This window comes from Helianthus annuus, chromosome 13 (assembly GCF_002127325.2).
Source record: "Helianthus annuus cultivar XRQ/B chromosome 13, HanXRQr2.0-SUNRISE, whole genome shotgun sequence".
Taxonomy (NCBI): domain Eukaryota; kingdom Viridiplantae; phylum Streptophyta; class Magnoliopsida; order Asterales; family Asteraceae; genus Helianthus; species Helianthus annuus.
In genome coordinates, this window is record NC_035445.2 from 92302410 (window position 1) to 92329207 (window position 26798).

Genomic DNA, 26798 nt, shown 5'->3' on the forward strand with positions numbered 1-26798 from the left:
ACACATGCAAATAGTATAAATAAACCAACTCATCAAATTGTTTATACGACGTTGTCAATGTCAAAAACAAATCCAAACATGAATAAACTATGAAAAGTATTAAACCCTACGAACCGTCACCCGAAGGAAATCACATAGAACTAGCCGTGCATATTCGTCATGTCCCGTGCACCTTAAACTCCGTGTCAGTGCCAGCAGCCGTGCAACAGCCAAAAGGCTGTTGCCTTATTCCCTCTATCCCACAAAATTGTCGTCCAAAGAATATATCTTGTGATCTTCTCACCAAATTCCCTCTCTGACTTGTGAGCCCTTGTTTATTTTTGTTCTCCACTATCTGGCCCAACCCATGACCTCATCGTTGCCAAGGCCCATTTACATTTTTCTTTTAGTTAAGAGAAAAATACCCGGATAGTCCCTGTGGTTTCACCTTTTTTCACCTATAGTCCCTATCTTTCTAAAACTACTTGATTAGTCCCCAAGTTTTCACGTTTTGTTCTCGGATAGTCCCTGGGTCTAACTTCAGTTTGTTTTCTCTGTTAAAATGATGTGAAATGACAAAAATACCCTTTCCTTAAAAGGCCAAACCACAGGGACTATCCGGGCATCTTCTTCATTTATATTTATATGTTTGCTGGAAAACAGTACGAAATCGGAGGATTGGTTTCTCAACGCGTTGAACGGAACGACGTCTGGATTTTCCGATACGTCGTCGGTGAATTGTTTGTTAGGTTTAGACGAAGACTTTTCGGTGCCTGAGAAGAAAGATGTGGAGCATAAAGGTGTGATAGGTAAGAATCCGAAAGGTAATACTTCTGCTCAGGATGTTCATTCGGTACCGGATTTGGAACGAACTTCTTCGTTTGGATCGGCTTCTTCGTCTCCGTCGCTGGCTAGTTTACCGCCGATTAGAGTGCATGTTGATGATAGTCAGAAGGTTGGAGGAATTGAGGAGCAATTTGCTCAGATGAGTGTGCAGCAACAGCACCAGAAGGTTCAGGAGGTTGGGGATTATGTTGCTGTTCCTGCTCCGGTGGTTATTGTTAGCGGTGTGCCTGCTAGTAATGCGCCGGCGGCGGCCGAGTATTTGAACCAGCAGCAGAAGCAATCTGCTGGTTTTGATTTGGCTTCCACGGATTCGGTTTCGAGGTATGTTTTATATTGTAATTCGATTGGTTAGGATGCATGTTTAGTGTTTGTAGAAATGCCTAAGTGAATATGATGTGTGATTTTGAATTTTGATGTGAATTAAGTGTTTGACTATGTGTGGATTGAAGTGATGGTAGACAAAAACCGGCTATGATTTATCAGGACCAGTTGTTAAATATCCAATCTTCGAACAACAATCGTGCTTCTGATCTGAGTAATAATGTTTCTGATCAGAACGTTAGAATTCAGATGCAACAACAACAGATTCCAGATTCTGCTTACGTAATGTCGATGTCGAATCCCCAAGGTGAGAAACCAGTCCCTGCCGTCGCGACCAGGTGGCCGGAGACCACCCGTCTCGATTTCCTCTCTCTCTCCCTCGGTTCTCTCTCTCTCTCTCTCTCTCTCTCGGTCGAATCTCACTCTCTCTCTTGGTTATGCAGGTTATGTGTGTGTATATTGTGAGATAAAACTAATGGGGGCTAGGGTTTTGAAGAAGATGAAGAAGATGCCCGGATAGTCCCTGTGGTTTGGCCTTTTAAGGAAAGGGTATTTTTGTCATTTCACATCATTTTAACAGAGAAAACAAACTGAAGTTAGACCCAGGGACTATCCGAGAACAAAACGTGAAAACTTGAGGACTATTCAAGTAGTTTTAGAAAGATAGGGACTATAGGTGAAAAAAAGGTGAAACCACAGGGACTATCCGGACATTTTTCTCTTTAGTTAACGAATTACCCTGCAGAGAATTGTCAAAATAAATGTGTTTAGTTTTCTTTTATTTCTCAAAACAATTACTAACTCATTAAACCACATTTAATTTGTAGATAACTCAAGAGTATATCTTTTCTTTCTTTTGATTTCTCGTGGCATTTAACAAACCCATTTAATTGTTATGTAACCACATTTAAGATATCATCATTATTATTATTAATCCATTATTTTAGGCTTATTTTCTTCATAACATATCAATACAAAAACGGATCAATGGAACATATTTTGTACCAATATCAATGCATTTTTACCATAACTAATATTAAATAACGTGGCCCCCGAGAGCAGTAGGCTAGGCTCTAGCCTTAGCTAATCAGCTCCTAGACTCAACACGCACACGGCCACGTGGCATCACGAGGGCTCGTCTGGTGCCACCTTGTCACGGCCCGCGACAGCCTGGGGTTGCCTGGGTCGTGCCCCACGAGGACTCGATAAATTTTGTTTTATTTGATTTTTTATTAATATAATTGTATTTCAGACCCGTTTTTCGTATACGGGGTATTTTAGGACGTATAGGGATACTTTAAGGGTGTCGGGAGAGTTGTTATATCCTCCTCACCTTGTTTTAGATCTCGTCCTCGAGGTCTACTGGAACAGGTGTGGATATTTCTTCTGCATCTCGGATTCGAGCTCCCGAGTGTACTCTGGTCCTCTCTTGGAATCCCATTTCACTTTGACTAGAACTAATCTCCTGTATTTGGGATTCTTGATCTTCCTGTCTTCAATCTGTAGGGGTTTCTCTACAAACTTAAGTTTCTCATTTACCTCTATGTCCTTAAGAGGTACCACTAGTGATTCATATGCTAAGCATTTCTTGAGATTACATACATGAAATACATCATCTATTCCTGCCATTTCCTCTGGCAGTTGTAGCTGGTAAGCTACTGGTCCTATTCTTCTAATAATCTCAAATGGTCCAACATACCTAGGGCTTAGCTTTCCCCTCTTTATGAATCTGACTACTCCTTTCCATGGAGAAACTTTTAGTAACACTTTATCTCCTACTTGAAATTCCAATGGTTTTCGCCTATTATCCGCATAACTCTTTTGGCGATCGCGTGCTGCTTTTAGTCTTTCCTTGACTTGAATAATCTTGTCCGTTGTCTCTTGTACTATCTCTGGTCCAGACAGTTGCTTTTCTTCAGTTTCTGCCCAACAGACTGGAGTTCGGCACTTTCGTCCATAAAGTGCTTCAAATGGAGCAGCATTGATACCAGTATGATAGTTGTTATCGTAGGAAAATTCTATTAATGGTAGGTGATCGTCCCAATTTCCTCCGAAATCAATTACACAAGCTCTAAGCATATCTTCCATTGTCTGAATCGTCCTTTCGCTTTGTCCATCCGTTTGAGGATGATAAGTAGTGCTTAGATTTAACTTGGTTCTCATTGCTTTTTGGAAACTAGTCCAAAAATGAGAAGTACAACGGCTATCTCTATCAGAAACAATAGATAAATGAATTCCATGTAATGAAACTATTTCATTTACATATAACTTGGATAACTGTTACATACTGAAAGTTTCCTTCATCGGTAAGAAATGAGCATACTTGGTTAATCTGTCTACAATCACCCAGATTGTATCATTGCCTTTTCGTGTCTTGGGTAATTTGGTAACAAAGTCCATTGTTATCAATTCCCATTTCCATATTGGCATTTCTAGTTACTGCAATAAACCTGAGGGTTTCTGATGTTCAGCTTTAACTTGTGAACATGTTAGACACTTTGCAACATAGGTTGCTATATTCTTTTTCATTCATATCCACCAGAAATTCTTTCTTAAGTCTTGATACATTTTATCATTACCAGGATGTATCGTATACTTAGACTTATGGGCTTCTTCTAAAATTCGGTGGCGTAGGTTTCCTTGTTTGGGTATCCAGATTCTTTTCTTATGGAATCTCCAAATTTCATCTGTTCCTTATTCTAATTCCTTAATCATTCCTTTTAATTTTTCAGTATCGTCCTTGATTACTGATTCTTGTACTTCTCTAATTTGCTCATTTAAATCAATCTGCATATTTAATTTGAGAGAACGTACTCGTTTTGGTTTTCATGATATTTTCGACTTAAAGCATCAGCTACTATATTAGCCTTTCCTGCATGATACTGGATATTACAATTATAATCACTGAGAATTTCCATCCAGTGTCTCTGTCTCATATTTAACTCCTTTTGCCCAAAAACATATCTTAAACTCTTATGATCGGTGAATATGGTAAACTAATTATGGCTCCTAACTCTAGAACATGGGTTGTATAATTCTCTTCATGATTATTAAGTTGTCTAGAGGCATAGGCTATAACCTTTTGACGTTGCATCAACACACATCCATAACCTAATTTAGATGCATCACAATAGACTACAAAGTCTTCAGTTCCTTCTGGTAATGCGAGTATGAGTGCATTGCTTAATCTTTGCTTAAGAATCCTAAAAGCTTCTTCCTTTTTTGGTCCCCATTCAAACTTAACTGATTTGCAGGTCAATTTCGTTAAGGGAATGGCAATTCTAGAAAAATCTCGAATAAACCGTCTATAATAACCTGCCAGTCCAAGAAAACTTCTTACTTCTGTTGGCGACTCAGGGACCTTCCACTTAGTAATTGCCTCGATTTTTATGGGATCCACATGAATTCCTTCATGATTGACCAGGTGTCCAAGGAATTGCACTTCTTGTAACCAAAATTCACATTTTGAGAATTTAGCATAAAGCGTTTCTTTTCTCAACAAATTTAAAAGTATAAACAAATGCTCTGCATGGTCATCTTTACTCTTAGAGTAGATAAAAATATCATCTATAAAGACAATTATGAATTTATCCAGATATAGTTTACATATTCTGTTCATCATGTCCATAAATACGGCTGGGGCATCGGTTAAACCAAATGGCATGACTGTAAATTCATAATGACCGTACCTTGTTCTGAAAGCAGTTTTAGGAATGTCCTCTTCTTGTACTTTCAGTTGGTGATATACTCAGCGTAAATCGATATTAAAAAAGAATTAAGCTCATTGAAGTTGATCAAACAGATCATCAATTCTCGGTAGCGGGTACCGATTCTTAATCGTGACCTTGTTCAATTCTCGGAAATCAATGCACATACGCATTGATCCGTTTCTTGACAAACAAGATTGGTGCTCCCTATGGCGATGAACTAGGCTGTATGAAACCTTTCTCCAGAAGTTCGTCCAACTGTTTCTTCAGTTCTTGCATCTCCGCTGGTGCTAAACGGTAAGGTGCCTTGGCAATCGGTGCTGTTCCTGGTAGTAGGTGAATTCTGAATTCAACCTCCCTATCTAGCGGTAGTCCCGGTAGCTCTTCTGGGAAAACATCTGAGAATTGAGATACTGCGGGAATATCTTTCAATTCTTTTCCTTTAGTGTTGATGATTATGGAAATCATATACACTAGGGATCCTTTCCTTGCATAACTTGTAGTTTTCATCACAGATATGAATTTTGTGGTCCTAGTTGGCTTATCTCCTTTAATTGTGATGTTTTCACCCTTTGGTAAACTTACTTGTATTGACTTTTGATCACATAGAATTCTGGCATAATTGGTTACTAACCAATCCATTCCTAACACGATATCAAATCCAGCCAGATTCATTGGGTAAAGGTTAGCAATAATTTTTTGGTTTAAAATTTCTATTCTTGCTCCCTGCAAGATTTCAGTAATCTTAATGGATTCTCCATTTGCCATTTCTACCAGACATTCTTGTTGAAGTTTAGTTAATGGTTAATTGAGAAGTTTGCAGAATGAAGTATTAATAAAACTTTGGTTTGTAACAGAGTCAAATAATACTTTAGCAAAAATATCATTAACTAAAAACGTACCGGCAGAACAAATGCTCAGGCATTCTTAGTAGTTTTGTTGTTCATGGATGGGGCTAGTTTCAGACAGTTCGGTTTGATATGCCCCTTCTCTCCACAATTGAAGCATATCCCATTACTGGGTTTCTTCCTACAGTCTTCTTCCTTGTGTCCCGATATTTTGCAGAAGTTGCAGTATATGGAACATCTTCCCGAATGCTTCTTCTTGCAGTATTTACAGTAAGGTGCAGAAGTAGAGCCTGTATTTTTCCCACGGTTGGAGTTACCGTAGCGAAATTCCTGGGCATGTTTTTAGGCGAGGTTCTTTCTTTGGTTCTCCTCTTACATACGTATCAATTCATCAGTCAAGGTATTGGCTACTTCTACTGCTTCTTCTATGGTTTGTGGTCTAGCTGCCTTGACTACATGTCTTATTTCACTAATTAATCCCCAGATGTAACGGGAGATTAATACTGGTTCAGGTGAAGCTAGGGTTGGCATTATTCTAACATATTCGAAAAATACGGTAGTGTAACCCTTGTAGTCTATTCCAGTCATTCTAAGGTTTAAGAATTTATTAGAAATTTGTTCTTTTTCATTGGGAAGACATAATTTTCTTTCAACTATGTTCTTAAAATCAGTCCATTCCATATTATAAACTTTGTCACTTCCCCTAGGCTGGAGAATAGTATTCCACCATTCTAAGGCTGCATTCTTAAAAAGATTAGAGGCAAACATAATCTTATCTTCCTCTGCACATTTGCTTATTTTTAAGACTGTTTCTGTCTTTTCTATCCAACGTAGGGCTGCAATGGCTCCTTTATTGCCAGAGAATTCAATTGGTTTGCAAGACCAGAATTCTTTGTAAGAACAACCATATGACATGGTTCTTCTTCTTTTTGGAATAGGCAATTGGAGTAGCGGTCCATTATTCACGCTGTGACTGGGTTCAGTAGGTGGTCATTTACTTCCACTATTAGTTTTATTATTTTCTGCTTCTTTAACAGTCTTGATAATATATGGCTTAGCCCCTATAATCCCTTGTGCTACTATGTGTTGGATGGCATTGTTATCTATTTGGTTCCTATTATTATCATTATTCTGGTTTTCCTGATTTACTTCGTTGTCCATCTGGATTACAAACATTTACCAGGTATTAATATCATAGAATAAGATTGAATGCAAACAATCATGCAAACACATTGATCAAAATCGTCAAGCATTGCGACATTTACTCTTTTTCATATATATATATATATATATATATATATATTACAATCTACAACTGGAATTGAAACACACTACTAGTTATGCATCAATAGGTATCAGGTTATCTATTTTAGCTGATTTGATTTTTTTCTCAAACTACACACATTTATATATATATATATATATATATATATATATATATATATATATATCTCTATTATTATTATTATTATTATTATTGTTGCTAGGGGTGGTTCCAGTATTGCATCTCCCGCTCGTCGTATTTCTACACAAGCTTCTCTCCTATTTGTCTTATCATTTCTCCTCCTTCTACTAATTCCTCACCAAATGTGCGGAGTTCCTGCACATTCGCTTCACTCATGGTTGACAGTGGTGCGGGTATTGGGTCAAGGTACTGAGGTATAGGTTCTCCGTATGGGTATGGATTGTTTAATATCTCCTGAACATACTGATCGTCATTCCAATACGGGTCTAAAGGATTTAGGTTGGTATATTGTGCTATGGGGTTTGGTATTGGTTCTCCCTGTGGATAGAGTTCCTGGTAATCCATATGGTCATCCTTCCATGGATCATACATTAGAGGATTAGGCGCTGGGATTCTAGGTATCTCGTTTGGGTCAAATGCTGGTATGGGAATTTGGTCTCCTTGGTTCGGTTCTATCTCCATTGGTTGGGTTGGGAATAGTGGAAATGGATGTGGTGCAATTATTTGGTCTAGGTTTGGATCTGCGGCAGTGGTGGCTAGTATATGAAAGTTTACCAACCGTCTATTAACTATATCTTGGGTCTGGGCGTTCATTTCTCTATTGGCTGCTGCTAATGCCTTTTGTTGTTGCAATTTTCTCATTCGCTTCCTTCGCTCATGTGCTCCACGACTGAACCATCCTCTCTTTTTCGAAGGGAATGGTTATTCAGATTGCGCCTTAAGAATAAAGATTCCTTCTTCAGTGTCAGCAAAATACCCCAAAGGAGTAGGCTGTGATGAAGTTCCTTCACTTTTGGGAGAACTAGCTAGGTGACGATAGGCGTCAGACGTACCTTGTTCACTCATACTGTAAACTAACAGATTGTCAAATAACACAAAAAAATAATATACATGTATACACATAAGCACATAGATTATTTCCTAACACCACTGATAAAATTTTGGTGCCAGCAGAACACTTCCGTGGCTTAAATCAGTGGTTGTGGCTCTGATACCACTCTCTCTGTCGCAGCCCTGACCCCTGTCCCGGGAGCGGGCGGCCGCGAGGACAGTATCAGTGGTATCGGTTTAATTTGGTAGCGGAAATTTACATCAGGACCGTAGTTAGGAATTAGTTTATCAGAGTGAAACACCACACTTTTAAAAATAATAAATACATGGGGAAAAACCCGAGTTTCTATTACAAATATGTTTATCCCAATTTATTGAAGTAAAACTTCTTTCTTGTTTAGGTAACTTTTATAGCCACTTTTCCAAGTCTTCAGTGCTCTCCAGCTGGCTTCTATTTGCCCTTCATATTTTGTTACCTGAAACGCGTTTTAAAAAGTTTTATCAGCAAGAAATACTGTGAGTGCATCCCAGTTTAATCAAAACATTTTTTTATCAATTTACAGTATTGAGGGCATCCGCAATTACATTTGTTTACATCTACTCTATTACCACCCACGGTACTGTCAATCCTGACTTGTGGTCATGTTACTACTCACAGTGTAGTAACAAGTTATGTATACAAAACCCCAACATACATACAGTAATTGTAGAATCACAAATACTTAATCACTGTTAATTATAATTTAAAACAATTGAAGTTTTGTAAAAGCAATTTACAAAAGTGAATGTACTCACATTGTTGTTTTAGATAATTCATGGTGACTTCCTGGTTATAATCTATTAAAATTAAATAATGCACACGCGTTAGTAAGATAACCCAATTTACATTAGTTGTACCCCCGAGACAGAATTCTAATGACTGAGTCAGGCAGAGCCTTGACATGCGTTACGGAACTCTAGATCAATCGCGCAGCGTAACTAATACGTAACCAAGGGTTATAATACTTACAACGAGGCAGGGCTTCGCTTTTTAGGGGGGTATTATACCCGAGTATTTTAGCTATCATATGTGTCGAGAGAGAAAGAAAGATTTTTGAACATTTTGAAACTGAAGCCAAAGGCCCCTATTTATAGTGTAGATAGAAGGGCGGCTCGCGGCCCGCGACCTGTAACAACTCGAAATTTTGTGTCCAATAATGTGTTGACACGTGTCATGAGTTTACACGTGGTATTAAATACTAAATAAAGGACTAGAGTTGACAAACCTTGAAAGTATGTAAATTCGAGGGTTAGAAATGTCAACGAGGGGTAAATATACTGTATAGTAACCCTAAATGATGCTCGTACCTTCAAACGAATAAGTCATGGATCGTACGGAGCGAAACGCGGGAGAAAGTGAGAGATTACAAGCTACAGGGCTTAATTGTGTCAACATGTTTAATTTATACCTCTGAGTGACCCTTTGACGAACCCGAGGCTTTGTAACAGTAAAATACGCTCACTAGAATATACGATATAAATTTCGTGAAGTTCCGTTTTAAAACGAGAAAGTTATGATCAAATTCGTATGCGAGGGGTTAAAAGCGTCAACAATAAAAGTTAAGGCTTTTCGGATAGTAATTAAACTAACCGGGGACTTAACATTGCGGGTAAAAGTCACGAGGCCCTTAATTGTAAATAATCGAGGGCCAAATCGCAAAGTTACCCCCTTCGAAACCGAAAGGTCAGGTTAATGATTACAAAAGATTTGAAAATCTTGGAAATCAACCCTCAGGCGGGCCGCGTTAAGGAAATGGGTGAGCTAATGCGGGCCGCGCGCCAGTTGAAGATTCGTTTACTGACTTATGGATTCAGGCGGCCCGCGTCTGAGTTGCTTGAATCCTAAAGCGGGCCGCGTACGAGTCCTAGATGCAGAATTCTTGGACAGATTCAATGTTTGAGCTTGTGAACGATCTTGTGTGCATTAATTGAAGCATGGGCGCCCTGTACATGTCCCCTAGCACTATAGGACAGCTGCTGATCATCCATGAACCATGGTAGAGTGAGTTGTAATGATCTTGAGCATGGAAATTCACTATAAAAGCCAATGCATTGCACCAATGTTCAACACACCTCAAACCTACATTCTAGTTCATCTCTGGAGCTCTAAAGCATTCTTCCATCATCCTTATTCATGCACCAAGCTTCTGTAAGTATGCCTATCCTTTTGTGGCTTAGTTTATGCATAGTTTAGCTTGAAAGTCAATCCATCGTAATTAACGATTGACTTTGCGATAAATCACAAATGGTCTAGTGGTTTGTTGAATCAAAGATAGTTATATGATGGTAATCATGTGGGCTTTAAACCCCTAAAAGGGCACCCTCTGATTCCCACTCTAACTAGTCCGAATGTCGAGTCAAACGTGCTTAGAAAAAGTCAACAGAAATGCCATTTTGCGATTTAATGCATAATCAGTAATGTAGATGATGTGTAACCTGTTTAAACACTCATAAAACATGATACTAAGTATATTAACTAGTCTAAGCTTGTTTGATCCGACCATTTGCTATTTTGACCCGGTTCGGAGCCGAAAGTCGCAAAGCTTTGACTCTTGCTTTGACTTCAGTTCTGACCCGTTAAAGTATGATCTAGATATGCCTTAGGACTCTCTTAGGACCAGGTTACAAGATGGTATGACCCTCTGTGACCGGTTCGTTGTTTGTCCGAGTCTTTTACACATTTCCGTTAAATGCTTAAAAGTTGACCGTAACGCCCTTTTTAATTTAAAACGAGAATTTCAGACATGTGAAAGAACCATAACCATAGTTACTAATTTCTAAGCATGTCCCTAAAATTTCACGTCAATCCGAAGTCCAGAATAGGAGTTATGCTAAATAGCGTAAATTACGGAAACTTTAGTAATTTAATAGCGCAATTAGGATAACGCCTATCTAAACCCAAATTTCGACACCAAACCTTTTACAAACTGATGTAAAATAATATTTTGGGATTTTTAAAGATTTTTAATTATTTTTATCCTGCTCATAACCTGCGGTTATGGCAACGGTTCGGTAAATACCGAATATACCCCTTTTCGGCCATAACTTGAGTTCTACCAGGTCTTTTGACCCGATTCGAGTTGCTACTGGTTTTAAATAATAAATAAAGTATTTTGGACTTTATAAACTGTTCGGGAAACTCAGATTTCCTGTAGAACTCAGAAACCTCTTTTATAATCTTTAAAAAGACCGAAATACAGCATAAAATGGATTTAATCTCGTTACGGGCATTATGGAAGGTATCCTACTGATACCACAACCTCTTTAAAGCATATTGACATAGGAACCAGTGTAGGACTCTTACGGTTACCCGTTACTCCTTTTGCGCGCACGGTTCGGCTTATGTAACTAGTTTACATAAATTAGCCGAAACGGGTCAAACCATATTGTTTTGACCCCAAAAATCCAGAGTGTGGTTATTATACCCATATAAAACAAGTCTTCAAACTTGTTGGGTCCAAATCACATTCCATTCACGGTTTTCGCCTTTCACGCGATTAAACCGTAACTATCCTTTGAAACTGACCGGTCTAAGCTACGGCTAAATTAAAGACCCGTTAGGATTCTAATAGGTTATTCTAAACTCCGTTCCAAAATAGGAGACCAGTAAAAGCAATCTGCAATTTATTTCGATTAAGGATTTATACTTGCAAAGGTAAATACTTTTAACTTATTTTCCGTTATACGGGCTTGGGTTACGGTATTTAAAATACCGCTTGGTCGGGCAATTGACCCCAACTCATTAGTAGTTGGGTATTATCAATATGACCCGTTTAAAAATTTGTTTTGTTGGCTTTACGCCTTTGGGGGCTTAATGACCGTGTCCCGGATATCCTTGCCAGCATTTTACGAAATGGCCACGACCTTGACATCCGGGTGTAGGCGTACACCCGGCATTATGTCCATAATTATAAAGGTATAGCCGTTGGTTTTCCCGCCACGGTTTTATGCTCTGTGGTGTGTCTATTAAACTTTAACCCGGCACGACCCGGGCGACCGAACGCATAGTAAACATGTAATTCTTTACAAGATTTAATTATAAATTATCCCAAGTTATAAAGAGTTTGTGCCTTGTGCATTCAAATCAATTTTACTAAACATTTTACCAAAGTGTCGGTTGAATGTATTTACCAGTGTAAACTGACGTATTTTCCCAAAAAGACTAAATGCAGGTACTAAGCGTAATTGGCTGGATATTTCTCCTTAGCATCAATAAAGAGTCTCGCAAGCTTAAGATGCCTACGTCTGTTGAACAATACTTTTATTATTATTATTGATCCCCTGTGGATTTTATTTCAACAATGGTGATACTTTGATATTACAATTAATGTTGAAATATATTTATCTTTATGCTTCCGCTGTGCATTCATATATTGTGTGGTTTGACTATATTGTTGCCAACTACGTCACGGTAATCCCCCACCGGGCCCACTGGTGAGACACGTGGAAACTGGGGTGTGACAGGTTGGTATCAGAGCCAACGTTGAGTGAATTAAACACTATCCTTAAGTGTTTAATCTCAATGACACAATTGCACATACTTGAGTTTAGACAAGAACATAGGACAAATTCGAATTGTTATTCCAGTTTGTCTTTTTATTGTTTATTGTGATTTAAAGTTTTGAAAGCAGGAATATGCCACCTGCAATTAGACGAGGAAGAGGAGGAGGAGGCAAAGGGACGATCATTACTCACAATGATCACGAGGCTGGACCTTCGAACATGCGAGCTCCTTCCAGTACAAGAAGTGAGGAACCACAGAGACGAAGAAGAAACCTCTTTGAACCTGCAAGACATTCTACCTCGCATAGCTCAACACCCTCATACCGTCATTCTTTTTGACCAAACTCAGAAAATGACCCCAATAACCTTCAACCATCATTTATACATCTCCAGCGATCTGCTTCGCACCGTTCTTATGGTGATCCTTCACCTTTCTTCGTAGGACAGTTTAACCCGGCGGATTATGCCCAAGAGCCAATAGGGTATAACCCTTTAGGACCAGAGGACCACTTTTCTGAAGATAATGCAGTGGATATGGACGAGGATACAAACCCCGTAGAACCTGCAAGGGGTATTCCCAACCATCCAATCGAGATCTCTGATGGGTCATCCTTTCATGGAACACCCTATCAAGGTCCCGACAGCTACCAGGCGAGGTTTGACCAATGTAATTGGTGCTTTACACCGTCTCATCATTTCTCGCCTCATGATCAACAGCAGCAACAGGATCCTTCTGAGGATTCGCGGTTTGTGGCAGTTACGCCACCGCCTGCGCCACCAGTTCAACCAGTAATTCCAGATCCGCCAAGGCGTAGAAGATTAGGCACGCGGATGTCCACCCGAGGAGGGGAATTCCATTTCAGCACCCCTCGCCACTCGAGTGCGAGTCACTTTCCGTCAGTGCCTGAAGAATCACAATTAGGGGAACCTTCTGGTCACCCTGCAGAGGTGAATTCTGCACCAGTTGCACCACCTCCGCCACCATTCGGATATGATAATCCGATACCAGCGTACGGCGGTTCTACCGCGTACAATCCGTTTGAGCAGCCGACTCACACGCACTACAACTATAACTATGATGCCGATCCATACGTGGTAGCGGCTAATTATAATGCCCTCCATGGAACCTCTTGGAGACCAGATTACTCAGCTCATGGGTATCCAATACCTCCTAGACCTCCGGTTCAGCAACCGTCGCAGCAGCCACGTTTTTCTCCACCGGAGCAAGAAGAAATCCTCCACCGTCTAAACCGAGTGGAACGAGACTTCGAACAAGAACGTAAGAGTAATCGTGGATTTCTCAATGGCCTAGCAAACCTACTAAAAGGGAGGAAGAAACGAGATCACTAGTCTCCTTATGTATTGTTGCATTTACAATTTAGTCCCTGCGAGGACATTTATCGTATTTCAGTCCCTACGTGGACTTATCTTTTAGTCCCTGCGCGGACATCTATCTTGCATTGGTCCCTGCGTGGACTTGTTTTTCTATAAACCTCTGCGTAGGTATTTATTTATTTAAAAAGTCCCGTTTAGGGCAGCGTGTAATCATATTTGAAATTTATGGAATGTTATGTTATAAATTTCATTTTTGTTATTGTTATATATGAAATAAATCAAAAATCATTCCTTTTAAATTTAAATCTGCCTAAATAAAGAATCTTAAGAGTGAAACCTAGTCAGGTGTCTTTATAAGACCCGGCCAAGATGGTAAGACCTGATTAAAAGATTCAGATTCCCTGTTAACCTCTGTAAACATGTTAACATTCATGGCAGATGTGATTCGTTAAAAATCGCACGCGTCATTCTTATATAAGAATCCTTCTAAGGATTTCAAATCCCAAATTAATGATTTGTAAATCATGGGTTAAATCATCTATAAAGATGATCAATTATTAAACATCCATTAGTGATGTAGTGCCTACGGGCCAAAACTATTAAACATCCATTAGCGATGAAGTGCCTACGGGCCAAACCTATTAAACATCCATTAGTGATGTAGTGCCTACGGGCCATATTTATTGTCATATAAGACAAAAGACAGTTGTAGTCTATGACTCCCTGTCAGAAAAGGTAAAAGGACTACGGTTCAAACCTTCATGCCTTAATTCTCTGTAATCCCGGCTTATATTATAAAAACGTCCTGGTGACTAGGCTTTTTATGCCACTAGCAATATTGTTTGTAATTAGGATAAGTTATCCATTAAGAACCACTCTTTTCCTCTATCTCTACTTCCCTTTAAATTGGCCGATTTTGATATAGTATTGGGTATGGACTGGTTATCTCACAACCAGGCCCAAATCGTCTGCAACAGAAAGCAAGTGGTGTTAAAGACTCCGACTGGTGAATCGCTTACCATTCGAGGAGATACCCAGTATGGATTACCTGAGCAAGTAACTATGCTCAAAGCTTCAAAGTGTTTAAAGAAGGGTTGTTTCATCTACATGGCACAAGTGATTATTGAGGAGCCTAAACCGAAGATCGAAGACATTCCCGTCATCTCGGAATATCCAGAGGTTTTCCCTGAAGATCTACCTGGTTTGCCACCAGATAGGCAAGTGGAATTCAGGATTGATATCATCCCTGGAGCAGCACCTATTGCTAGAGCACCTTACAGGTTAGCACCAACCGAAATGAAGGAGTTGAGGACACAACTAGATGAGCTGCTAGCTAAAGGTTTCATCAAACCTAGTTCGTCTCCCTGGGGAGCACCAGTCCTGTTTGTCAAGAAGAAGGACGGGTCGATGCGTCTGTGCATCGATTATCGCGAGCTTAATAAAGTCACGATAAAGAATAGATATCCTTTGCCGAGGATCGACGATTTGTTCGATCAGTTACAAGGGGCAAGTTATTTCTCGAAGATTGACTTGAGATCAGGCTACCATCAACTGAAAGTCAGAGATGAAGACGTACATAAAACCGCATTTAGGACTCGTTATGGTCACTATGAGTTCCTAGTGATGCCTTTTGGGCTCACTAATGCACCGACTGCGTTCATGGATCTCATGAATCGCGTTTGCAAGATGTACTTAGACAAATTCGTCATCGTTTTCATCGACGATATTCTTATCTACTCAAAGAACTAAGCTGACCATGAGAAACACCTTCGCTGTATTCTCAAACTCCTGCATCATGAGAAACTCTATGCCAAATTCTCTAAGTGCGAATTCTGTCTTCGAGAAGTCCAATTCCTAGGACATGTTGTCAGCGAGCGTGGTATCCAAGTGGATCCCGCTAAAGTAGAAGTTGTCATGAATTGGCAAGAGCCAAAGACGCCTACAGAGATTCGTAGTTTCCTGGGGTTAGCAGGATACTACAGGCGTTTCATTGAAAATTTTTCAAGGATTGCTGCGCCCTTAACTTCCTTGACCAAGAAGAAAGTAAAGTTCGTTTGGGGCCCTAAGAAGCAAGAGTCCTTTGATATTCTAAAGCAAAAGTTGAGCAACGCTCCTGTACTGACATTTCTGAAGGTACCGAAGAGTTCGTAGTTTACTGCGACGCATCACACACTGGCATGGGATGTGTGCTCATGCAGAAACGCAAAGTTATTGCCTATGCTTCGAGACAGTTAAAGGTGCATGAGAAGAATTACACCACCCATGACTTGGAGCTGGGTGCCGTTGTGTTCGCACTAAAACTGTGGAGGCATTATCTGTATGGTATCAAGTTTGTGATCTATTCTGATCATAAGAGCCTTCAACATCTGTTTAATCAGAAGGAGCTAAACATGAGGCAACGCCGTTGGATGGAGACTTTAAATGATTATGATTGTGAAATTAGATATCATCCTGGCAAGGCGAATGTTGTCGCTGATGCCTTAAGTCGGAAAGAAAGGGTGAAACCCATCCGAATCATTGCCAAGAGCATTGAAGTGAAGAATAATTTGATTGAAAGGTTGTTAGCTGCACAGAGGAAAGCTGTGTTGGAAGCTAACTATCCTAAAGAAAAGCTAGGAGTAACTGAGGAGCAGTTAACTCTTAGCAAGGACGGAATTTTACGATTAAATGGACGAATATGGGTTCCAATTTATGGAGGACTACGAGATGTTATCTAGGGCTGTTCACGAGCCGAGCCGAACCGAGCGGACCTTTGCTCGTGCTTGGCTCGTTTACAAACCGAACCGAGCGGAGCGGCTCATTTAAAACCGAGCCTCAAATCAATCGAGCATTTTTCGAGCAATAAAAATTTCGAGCGAGCGCCGAGCGAAATTCGAGCGATTTGGACAACCGTGTTGCCCGATTTAAATTTGCTGAGAAAGAAATTGACAATGTTGGGTCTCAAGTTTTTATGTCTTTAAAAATATGCACATTTAATAGCACACTATTTTTCTTATTAATAACAATGTTGAGGCCGACGAGGCGATGATCATATTGCACAAACAATTACGTTGAGAGCAGGAAATGATCGACTTAGGGTAACGACATGAAACATTGAGGCGATGAACAAACTATCTTTTATCGGTTTAGGGTTTAACTTTTAGTTTTAATATTAATTTTTTTATTGGCGTGGTTGGGCTAGTACGTATAAATATAGTTGTAAATTTGTATATCGTTTACCAATTATCTAATAGAGTGGTACATATAAAACTATCAATTTAATTTATAATTTAATTTATGTTTAAGTATATATGTATGTCTAAGTGTGTATACATATATAGGTGTGTATGTATTATGTATAATTTATACTTGTGTATATATATGTGTATGTATATACATGTTTATATATGTATGTGTATAGGTATATGTATATGTATACTAATTAAAATAATAATTCGAGCCGAACCGAGCCGAGCGGACCTTTGCTCATGCTTGGCTCGTTTACAAACTGAACCGAGCAGAGCGGCTCGTTTGCAACCGAGCGACAAATCGAACGAGCATTTTCCGAGCAGTTTTCGAACGAGCGTCGAGCGAGCGACGAGCGGCGAGCGATTTGAACGGCCCTAATGTTATCCTCCAGGAAGCCCATAGTTCCAAATATTCTGTTCACCCTGGAGCTGATAAAATGTATCAGGATCTAAAGGCAAATTATTGGTGGATAGGTGTCACACCCCAACCAATGGCGGAAACATCGGGATGAGACGAAGTGTGAAGATTGCTCGAGACATCATAACACTATTTGTGACAATAATTTAATAATCCAAGTTTCATTTCATAACTTCAACTAGTCAACATTACAAGAAATTCCAAATACAACAAGTTTAACCAATACAACATGATAACATAACAAAATTTGATACAACATATTCAACCCTAACGTCTATATGTGTATCTAGGCATCAACGCTACTTCTTTTATAGCATCATCATCAACCTGTAACATGTTTGAAATACAATTCAATGCAAAAGCAAAGGCGAGTATACAAGTTTGGTACGTACATAGCATAAGATAAAAAGTGTGAACAATTCCTCATGGCAAGCATATGATTCAAGATAAACATTAAATATGGCATGTGTCTAACATATCAAACCAAGAAAACGCAATATGCTCAAGACATAACCTCAAGTTTACGGGCGGGTCGTTAATCCTATAGCGCTACATATGTCAAGGTTTGGCTCGTACGAAGTTAATGATAAGTTCAACACATAAGAATAACCCAAGTTTAAAGTATCAAGTCATCACGTATACAAGCATGTTATAGGAACGTTCATGTGTTTAACAAAGTGTTCATGTGTAAGTTTTTCAATAGGTAAACATGTTACACCCCAAAAGTGGTAAAAGTAAAAAAAAGGGGGAAGTACGAGTATACTCACGGTTTACAAGTGGTGACTTGAAGTTCCGAGAGCAAGTTTGTGGATGAATTAGTTCGGAGCACCTTGTCCTTCTACACAAGGAAACGTAGGTGTGTGAGTTTGGCGTATAACGGAAGATTATAGATTCGGGGTTTTTATAATATAGAAAGTAACATAGGTGAAAATAATCATCTTGTACACATAACTCTTGTTCTTGACACTATTGAAACTCAAAAGAGTTGGTATGATTTCATGGATTCTAAGATCCATTAGAGTCGTAACAAGGGCATGGTCATAGATGATGTAACGTCCACTTAACAAATAACTATTAAGTCATCATCAAGTCTTAGTTACTTAGATGTATACATATAGAATAACTTAGATATTATATAGTTTACAAGTCTTAAGATTCAAGCATGAGGTAGGAGATTAATGTCTCCATTTAGGTACCTCTTTGTGTCATAGAATACATACATGAGGTAGGAAGAACAAGCTTCCATTTAGGCACCTCTATTGTTCACCACTACACTTGTTGTTATAAACAACAAGGAGGGTCATGAACATACAAGTATCAAGGTATTAACAACAACTAATCTATAGCAAAACATCAAGTAATGAGTGGATTCTTATGAAGGATAGCCCAAGCTAATCCAACCATCACACATTCAACAAGTTTCACACTTGAACATTACTTGTGGGTAAAACCCTAATTAAAAACAGAAAGTTTATGAGGTTTTAACCTCTGATTTAGATGTCTCAACCATGTTTTTAAGCTTAACCAACCATAAGAGGGGTTGTAAGCATTAGGACATTGGTTTGAGATGTGTTTCACACAAGTTAGATGAAGTTTGCATAAGTTTGAAACAAAACAGAAAGTTTTTGGTCAATTTCGGAGCAATTCCAGGTCTGATTTCTCCAAGGAGAAGTCTAGGAATCGAACCCCATGATTATACAAGCAAGTAGGAAAAAGAATCGAGTGAATCGGATAAGAATTGAGTGAGTTATGCTCATTTTCGTGAAGGGGTGTCAATCTACTCGAACCTTTGCTTTCAGCTACGGTTTGGAGGATGTTTTGAGAGTTTTTAGTGTTGCAAAAGTGGTAGGGAGGCTGGTTATAAGTGGTATTTATAGGGGGAAGGATTAGGGTTTCAATGGGTTGGGCTTTGGAAGTGTTTAGAAGGGGTTACACCTTGAAACTAACCCACAAAACCCAACTATATGGGGCTGAATTTTGCTGAATTTGGGCTGCCATGTTTCTTTATTTTTTTATTTTTTTAAAACATTATAATGAGTAATTTTGTTAGTTAAGTTGTGTAATAATATGCAACAATGTTTCCCCTAACTTGTAATAAGGTGAAATATGAAATAAAACATGATTTAACTAGGTAAAAAGTGTAATGTACAAGTATGTAACATGTTTGTAAGTGACAAGTATATGTCACATATTTACAAGTTCAACATATGTTTGTAAGTATCACAAAGAAGTATCAAATGATCTCATGATTAATCGTATTATGGTGTATGTATAGTATGTAACAAGGAAATGCAAGTTTTCATTCATGATCAAAATCTCGAGTTTACAACGAGTACTAGAAGGAACGAGTACAATGATACAAAGCTTCCAAAATTAGCAACACGAGTAAGACAAGCTATAAATAGAAAGTACAAAACACAGGGCGTTACAGTCTCCCCTCCTTTAGGAAATTTCGTCCCGAAATTTAGGAAGACTCAGGGAAAAGATGAGGATATTTCGATTTCATTTCGCTTTCGAGCTCCAAAGTAAATTCAGCGCCACGTTTTCCTTCCCATCGAACTTTGACAATAGGAATTCGACTGCGCCTCAATTGCTTGGTTCCTTGGTCCACGATTTCGACCGGTTTTTCCACAAAATGAAGCGTTTCGTTGACTTGCAGGTCTTCGAGAGGAACGTGGAGTCCTTCGTCAGCTAGACATTTCTTTAAGTTGGACACATGGAAGACAGGGTGTACATTGCTGAGTCCTTCAGGCAGGTCCAGTCTATACGCAACCTTGCCAATCCTTTCGAGAATCTTGAAAGGACCAACGTAGCGAGGTGCGAGTTTCCCTTTCTTGCCAAATCGAACCACGCCTTTCCAAGGGGATACCTTGAGAAGCACGTTGTCACCTGTCTCGAATTCCATAGGTTTGCGTCCTTTGTCAGCGTAACTCTTCTGTCGGTTCCTGGCTTTCAATAAGTTGTCCCGAACCTGTAAAATCTTGTCCGTAGCCTCTTGTATAAGCTCGGGACCGGTGATTTGGGCTTGACCAATCTCGTGCCAAGAAATAGGCGAACGGCACTTGCGACCATACAATGCTTCGAAAGGAGCCATTTGGATACTCGTGTGATAGCTGTTATTGTACGAGAATTCAGCCAAGGGCAAGTATGAATCCCAGTTGCCACCAAAATCTATTATGCATGAACGAAGCATATCCTCTAAGGTTTGGATAGTACGCTCGGTTTGACCGTCAGTCTGAGGATGGAAGGCGGTGCTAAGGTTAAGCTTAGTACCCATAGCAGATTGAAAAGTTTCCCAAAGACGAGACGTAAAACGAGCATCACGATCAGAAATGATATCAATGGGCGTCCCGTGACGACAGATGATTTCCTTCATGTAGACCTTAGCCAATTTCTCGACTTTGAAGTCTTCACGAATGGGGAGGAAGTGAGCTGATTTGGTCAATCGGTCAACGACGACCCATATGCTGTCATGACCAGCTGTAGTGCGAGGAAGCTTAGTGATGAAATCCATGGCAATGCTCTCCCACTTCCAAACGGGAATTATTGGTTGTTCGAGCAAGCCAGAGGGACGTTGATGTTCGGCTTTTACTTTGGAACACGTAAGACATTTAGAAACGAAGGTGGCTATATCCTTCTTCATTCCAGGCCACCAATAGGAAGTACGCATATCATGGTACATCATATGAGCACCAGGGTGAATAGAATATTTCGTGTTATGGGCCTCCTTCATCAGGAAATTGCGAAGATCGTCACGATTGGGAATCCAGATGCGATTGAGATAGTATAGAATACCATCGGGTTTGGACACGAGACTATTCTCAGCACCACATTGCATTTCGTTGTAGAGGTTACCCTCATTAACGGATGTATACTGGGCGTTACGTATGCGATTTTGAAGATCGTGGACGAGTTGGAAACAACGGATACTTTGGACGTGAGTTTTACGACTAAGGGCGTCGGCTACTACATTCGCCTTACCCGGGTGGTATTTGATTTCGCAATCATAGTCGTTTAACAATTCCACCCAACGACGTTGACGCATGTTTAGTTCCTTTTGATTGAAGATGTGTTGAAGGCTCTTATGGTCGATGAAGACTACACATTTAGTACCATAAAGGTAGTGTCGCCAAATCTTCAATGCAAAAACGACCGCACCAAGTTCAAGGTCGTGAGTAGTATAGTTTTTCTCATGAATTTTGAGTTGCCTCGATGCGTAAGCGATAACTTTGTCACGTTGCATAAGGACACAACCAAGACCAAGGTTTGAAGCGTCGCAATACACAACGAAATCATCGTTACCATCAGGAAGCGTTAGGATAGGAGCATTGCAAAGCATGTCCTTGAGCGTTTGAAAAGACTCCTCTTGTTCGGGACCCCAAACAAAAGGTCTCTCTTTTTGAGTCAAGGAGGTCAAAGGAACAGCGATTTTCGAAAAGTTGGAGATAAAACGACGATAGTAACCAGCAAGACCAAGAAACGAACGGATTTCGGACGGAGATTTAGGTGCGACCCAATTTTTCACAGCTTCGATTTTTGCGGGATCAACGTGAATACCAAGTTTGTTGACAGTGTGACCAAGGAATTGAACTTCTTGTAACCAAAATTCACACTTGGAGAATTTGGCATATAGGTGTTCAGTACGAAGGAGTTCAAGAATAAGGCGCAAGTGTTGCTCATGCTCTGCTTGCGTCTTGGAATAGATGAGGATATCGTCGATGAAGACGATCACAAAACGGTCCAAGTATGCTTTGCACACGCGGTTCATTAAGTCCATAAAGACAGCAGGTGCGTTGGTCAAACCAAAGGGCATGACCACGAACTCATAATGACCATAACGCGTACGAAAGGCGGTTTTAGGCACATCTTCTTCGAGTACTCGAAGTTGATGATACCCAGAACGAAGATCGATCTTTGAAAAGCAGGTTGCGCCTTGCAATTGATCGAAGAGGTCATCAATGCGAGGAAGAGGGTATCGATTCTTGATAGTAAGCTTGTTGAGCTCACGATAGTCAATACACATACGAAAGGATCCATCTTTCTTCTTGACGAACAACACGGGAGCGCCCCAAGGAGAAGTACTAGGGCGTATGAAGCCTTTGTTAAGAAGCTCTTGAAGTTGACTCGAGAGCTCTTGCATCTCAGAGGGTGCTAAACGATAGGGGGACTTAGCGACAGGCGTAGCGCCAGGCACTAAATCGATGCGAAAATCGACAGAACGAGCAGGAGGAGGACCAGGAAGGTCTTCGGGAAATACATCCGGAAAGTCACGTACAACAGGAACGTCACTTATGCTTGGGCCTTTATCCTTCTTTTCCACGATGTGGGCGAGAAAGGCGAAGGTACCCTTGCGTAAGCACTTGTTTGCCTTGATACATGACATAAGCTTAAGGCCTTGAGAAGGCTTTTCACCATAGACGTGTAGAGAATCACCATTTGGAAGAGGCAAGCGAATAAACTTCTCAGAACAGACAACTTCAGTACGAACTCGCCCAAGCCAGTCCATACCTACTATGACGTCGAAACTACCCATTTGCATAGGTATGAGATCGATTGAGAATGTATGATCGTTAAGGATTAGAGAACAATTGGAGAGAACAGAATTGACATTGACGGTTTTACCATTAGCAACTTCGACAGCGAAAGATTTTGGCAACTTAGAGCGTTTACACTTGAGCAAAGACTCGAATTCTAACGACACAAAACTTTTATCGGCACCAGTATCAAATAGGCATGAAGCATAGACATGGTTAATGAGAAACGTACCAGTGATGACGTCGTTTGCATTTTGAGCCTGAGCTGTGGTGAGAAGGAAAGCTCGACCCCTAGCGGGTTCTTGAACCTGTTGTTGTTGTTGGGGTTGTGGCTGTGGTTGTTGCTGTCGAGGTTGTTGTGGTTGATATCGTTGAGGACACACATTGGCCATGTGGTTGGTATCACCACACGTGAAGCATGCTCGCACAGGAGCGACTTGATTTGGAGCCAAAAGAGCTTGGTTTTGGTAGGCCTGTGGGGGGATACGACAGTATGGCGAGAGATGCCCATACCGGCCACACTTGTCACACTTTCGACAATGAGCGTTTGGGGGGTGATGATATCGGCATTTGTCGCACTTTGGGTGCGTTCCAGTATAAACCTTGCGTTCACCATTGAAAGCAGGCACAGTTTGAAGGGGTTGTGGGTTTGGCGGAGTGACGACCGCGCAGTTTTGGCTTGAAGCCTTCCGCTTCTTGCCTTGGTTTCTCTTAGATTGCTGGGAGGGTTTAGACTCATTAGGAGAGTCAATGGTGGCTTGGTGCGCATTCTTTGTTGAAACCTTGTCAAAGGTTCCACGAAGAACACAATTGTTGTTAAGTTCGGTAGCGATGCGGTACGCGTCTTCAATGGTTTGAGGGTTGGCAGATGCAAGATGGTTTGTTAAGGAAGGTGCAACACAACGAATGAACTTGGCCACGGTTTTGGGGGCGGTTTCTACTTGACCAGGGCATAGAACACTAAGCTGTTTGAAGCGTGTAATCAAACCATCCATGTCACTCCCTTTTTGCGTGAGGTTCCAGAATTCATTTTCCAACTTTTGGAGTTCGTGAGGGGGACAAAAGTGATCCTTCATAAGTTGTTTGAGATCGTCCCACGGCATAGCGTGTGCGACCTCGTTTCCTCTCTTGTTACGCTCAGTTGTCCACCACTCAAGTGCCTTTTCACGAAACACACCGGTTGCATTCAATGTTCTCAACTCGTCAGGGCAACCACTTTGTAAGAAGGTAAGCTCGATGGAGTCAAACCAATTCATCATGGCGGTAGCGCCATTCTTGCCGGTAAATTCTAAGGGTTTGCAAGCCATGAATTGCTTGAATTGGAAGGTGGCTTTGGGTTTGTCGGCCTTTGAGTCGACCGAACCATGTGGTGAATCGGTTTGGATCTTGCTAACAATGTCGGGTAGGACCTTTGCAAATTGTTTAGCCATAAACTTCATACAATCCTTTTGGGACATGGCGGAGGAGGTCGAACCCTTCTTTGACCTTTGTCTCTTGGATGAACTAGAAGACATCTAAAAGATTTGAAAGAGAAGGGAAAGGATGAGACTTTGATCATTAATTGAAAACAAGGTTCGTGTATGCAATGCAAGTAGATGTTCAAGTACCAAGTAAAGTTCACATAAAGCATAGGTTCCCAACACACATTCAACATGTATAGCACATAAGTTGCGAATAGGAAAATATAAATTTAGTTGGTTCATGAGAATTATTATTGTTTGTGATTGCGATAATGTGCGACATGATTAAAACGACATTTCGAAATGAATGAACGTTCAAGTATAAAATCACATATAAATTGAGATACATAAAAGAGAGGCTCAATAAAACATAGGAATGTTTCGGGTAGAGAAACGTCGACAATTCCAAAGTGGGTCGAAAGTCCTTTCGATTTAGAGATATTGTGCTTTGGCCTATAAGTAAGATACTCTCGTCGAGAAGCGATTAACGGTATCTTACCCTTCCGGTTACTACACATCTCTAAATGATTGGAACATTCGGGACTTTGGCGAGAATAAAAATCAAGGAATGGGACTTAATCGACAAGATGCGGGTTTCACCCCTAACTTGACGATTTCGTACCCTAAATGTGGTTGGTACTTGTCGGCCAAAATAAAATTTTGACACTTTGACAAGGGTCCACTAGAGTTGAAATGGAAATTACCATTAAGTTGTGGATGTCACTCCTAGCTTAATGGTGAAATTTCGTGCAAAAATAGATTAAAGGTAGAGTGAGAGTCGTTTACCAAATTGTGGGTTTCACGCCTATTTTGGTAAATTCGTCTCGATAATGTATCAAGAATATATAAAAATATAGCATAAGTGTATTTGTGTTTGCCTTAGGAAAGGCACATAAATTTATTAACAAGAAGTGTAGCTAGGAAGCATGTAAGATAGAGCACAAATGTTTTAAACAACAAATAAGAGACAAAGTTCCTAAAACTATAGACTAGGGCAAAAGCATGGCAATTTTCCTAATTCCCTATAGTTATGGCTCTGATACCAATCTGTCACACCCCAACCAATGGCGGAAACATCGGGATGAGACGAAGTGTGAAGATTGCTCGAGACATCATAACACTATTTGTGACAATAATTTAATAATCCAAGTTTCATTTCATAACTTCAACTAGTCAACATTACAAGAAATTCCAAATACAACAAGTTTAACCAATACAACATGATAACATAACAAAATTTGATACAACATATTCAACCCTAACGTCTATATGTGTATCTAGGCATCAACGCTACTTCTTTTATAGCATCATCATCAACCTGTAACATGTTTAAAATACAATTCAATGCAAAAGCAAAGGCGAGTATACAAGTTTGGTACGTACATAGCATAAGATAAAAAGTGTGAACAATTCCTCATGGCAAGCATATGATTCAAGATAAACATTAAATATGGCATGTGTCTAACATATCAAACCAAGAAAACGCAATATGCTCAAGACATAACCTCAAGTTTACGGGCGGGTCGTTAATCCTATAGCGCTACATATGTCAAGGTTTGGCTCGTACGAAGTTAATGATAAGTTCAACACATAAGAATAACCCAAGTTTAAAGTATCAAGTCATCACGTATACAAGCATGTTATAGGAACGTTCATGTGTTTAACAAAGTGTTCATGTGTAAGTTTTTCAATAGGTAAACATGTTACACCCCAAAAGTGGTAAAAGTAAAAAAAAGGGGGAAGTACGAGTATACTCACGGTTTATAAGTGGTGACTTGAAGTTCCGAGAGCAAGTTTGTGGATGAATTAGTTCGGAGCACCTTGTCCTTCTACACAAGGAAACGTAGGTGTGTGAGGTTGGCGTATAACGGAAGATTATAGATTCGGGGTTTTTAAAATATAGAAAGTAACATAGGTGAAAATAATCATCTTGTACACATAACTCTTGTTCTTGACACTATTGAAACTCAAAAGAGTTGGTATGATTTCATGGATTCTAAGATCCATTAGAGTCGTAACAAGGGCATGGTCATAGATGATGTAACGTCCACTTAACAAATAACTATTAAGTCATCATCAAGTCTTAGTTACTTAGATGTATACATATAGAATAACTTAGATATTATATAGTTTACAAGTCTTAAGATTCAAGCATGAGGTAGGAGATTAATGTCTCCATTTAGGTACCTCTTTGTGTCATAGAATACATACATGAGGTAGGAAGAACAAGCTTCCATTTAGGCACCTCTATTGTTCACCACTACACTTGTTGTTATAAACAACAA

At 39.9% G+C, this 26798-nt stretch overlaps 1 protein-coding gene across 1 annotated transcript; it reads left to right on the forward strand.

Annotated features, from left to right (window-relative positions):
• Positions 1–634: 634 nt before the first annotated feature.
• Positions 635–2427, forward strand: LOC110921316. Its single transcript, XM_035982284.1, has 3 exons — positions 635–1146; positions 1275–1453; positions 2399–2427. Exons 1-3 carry the CDS (start codon positions 965–967, stop codon positions 2425–2427), a joined length of 390 nt encoding a protein of 129 aa, XP_035838177.1. The 5' UTR covers positions 635–964.
• Positions 2428–26798: the final 24371 nt, after the last annotated feature.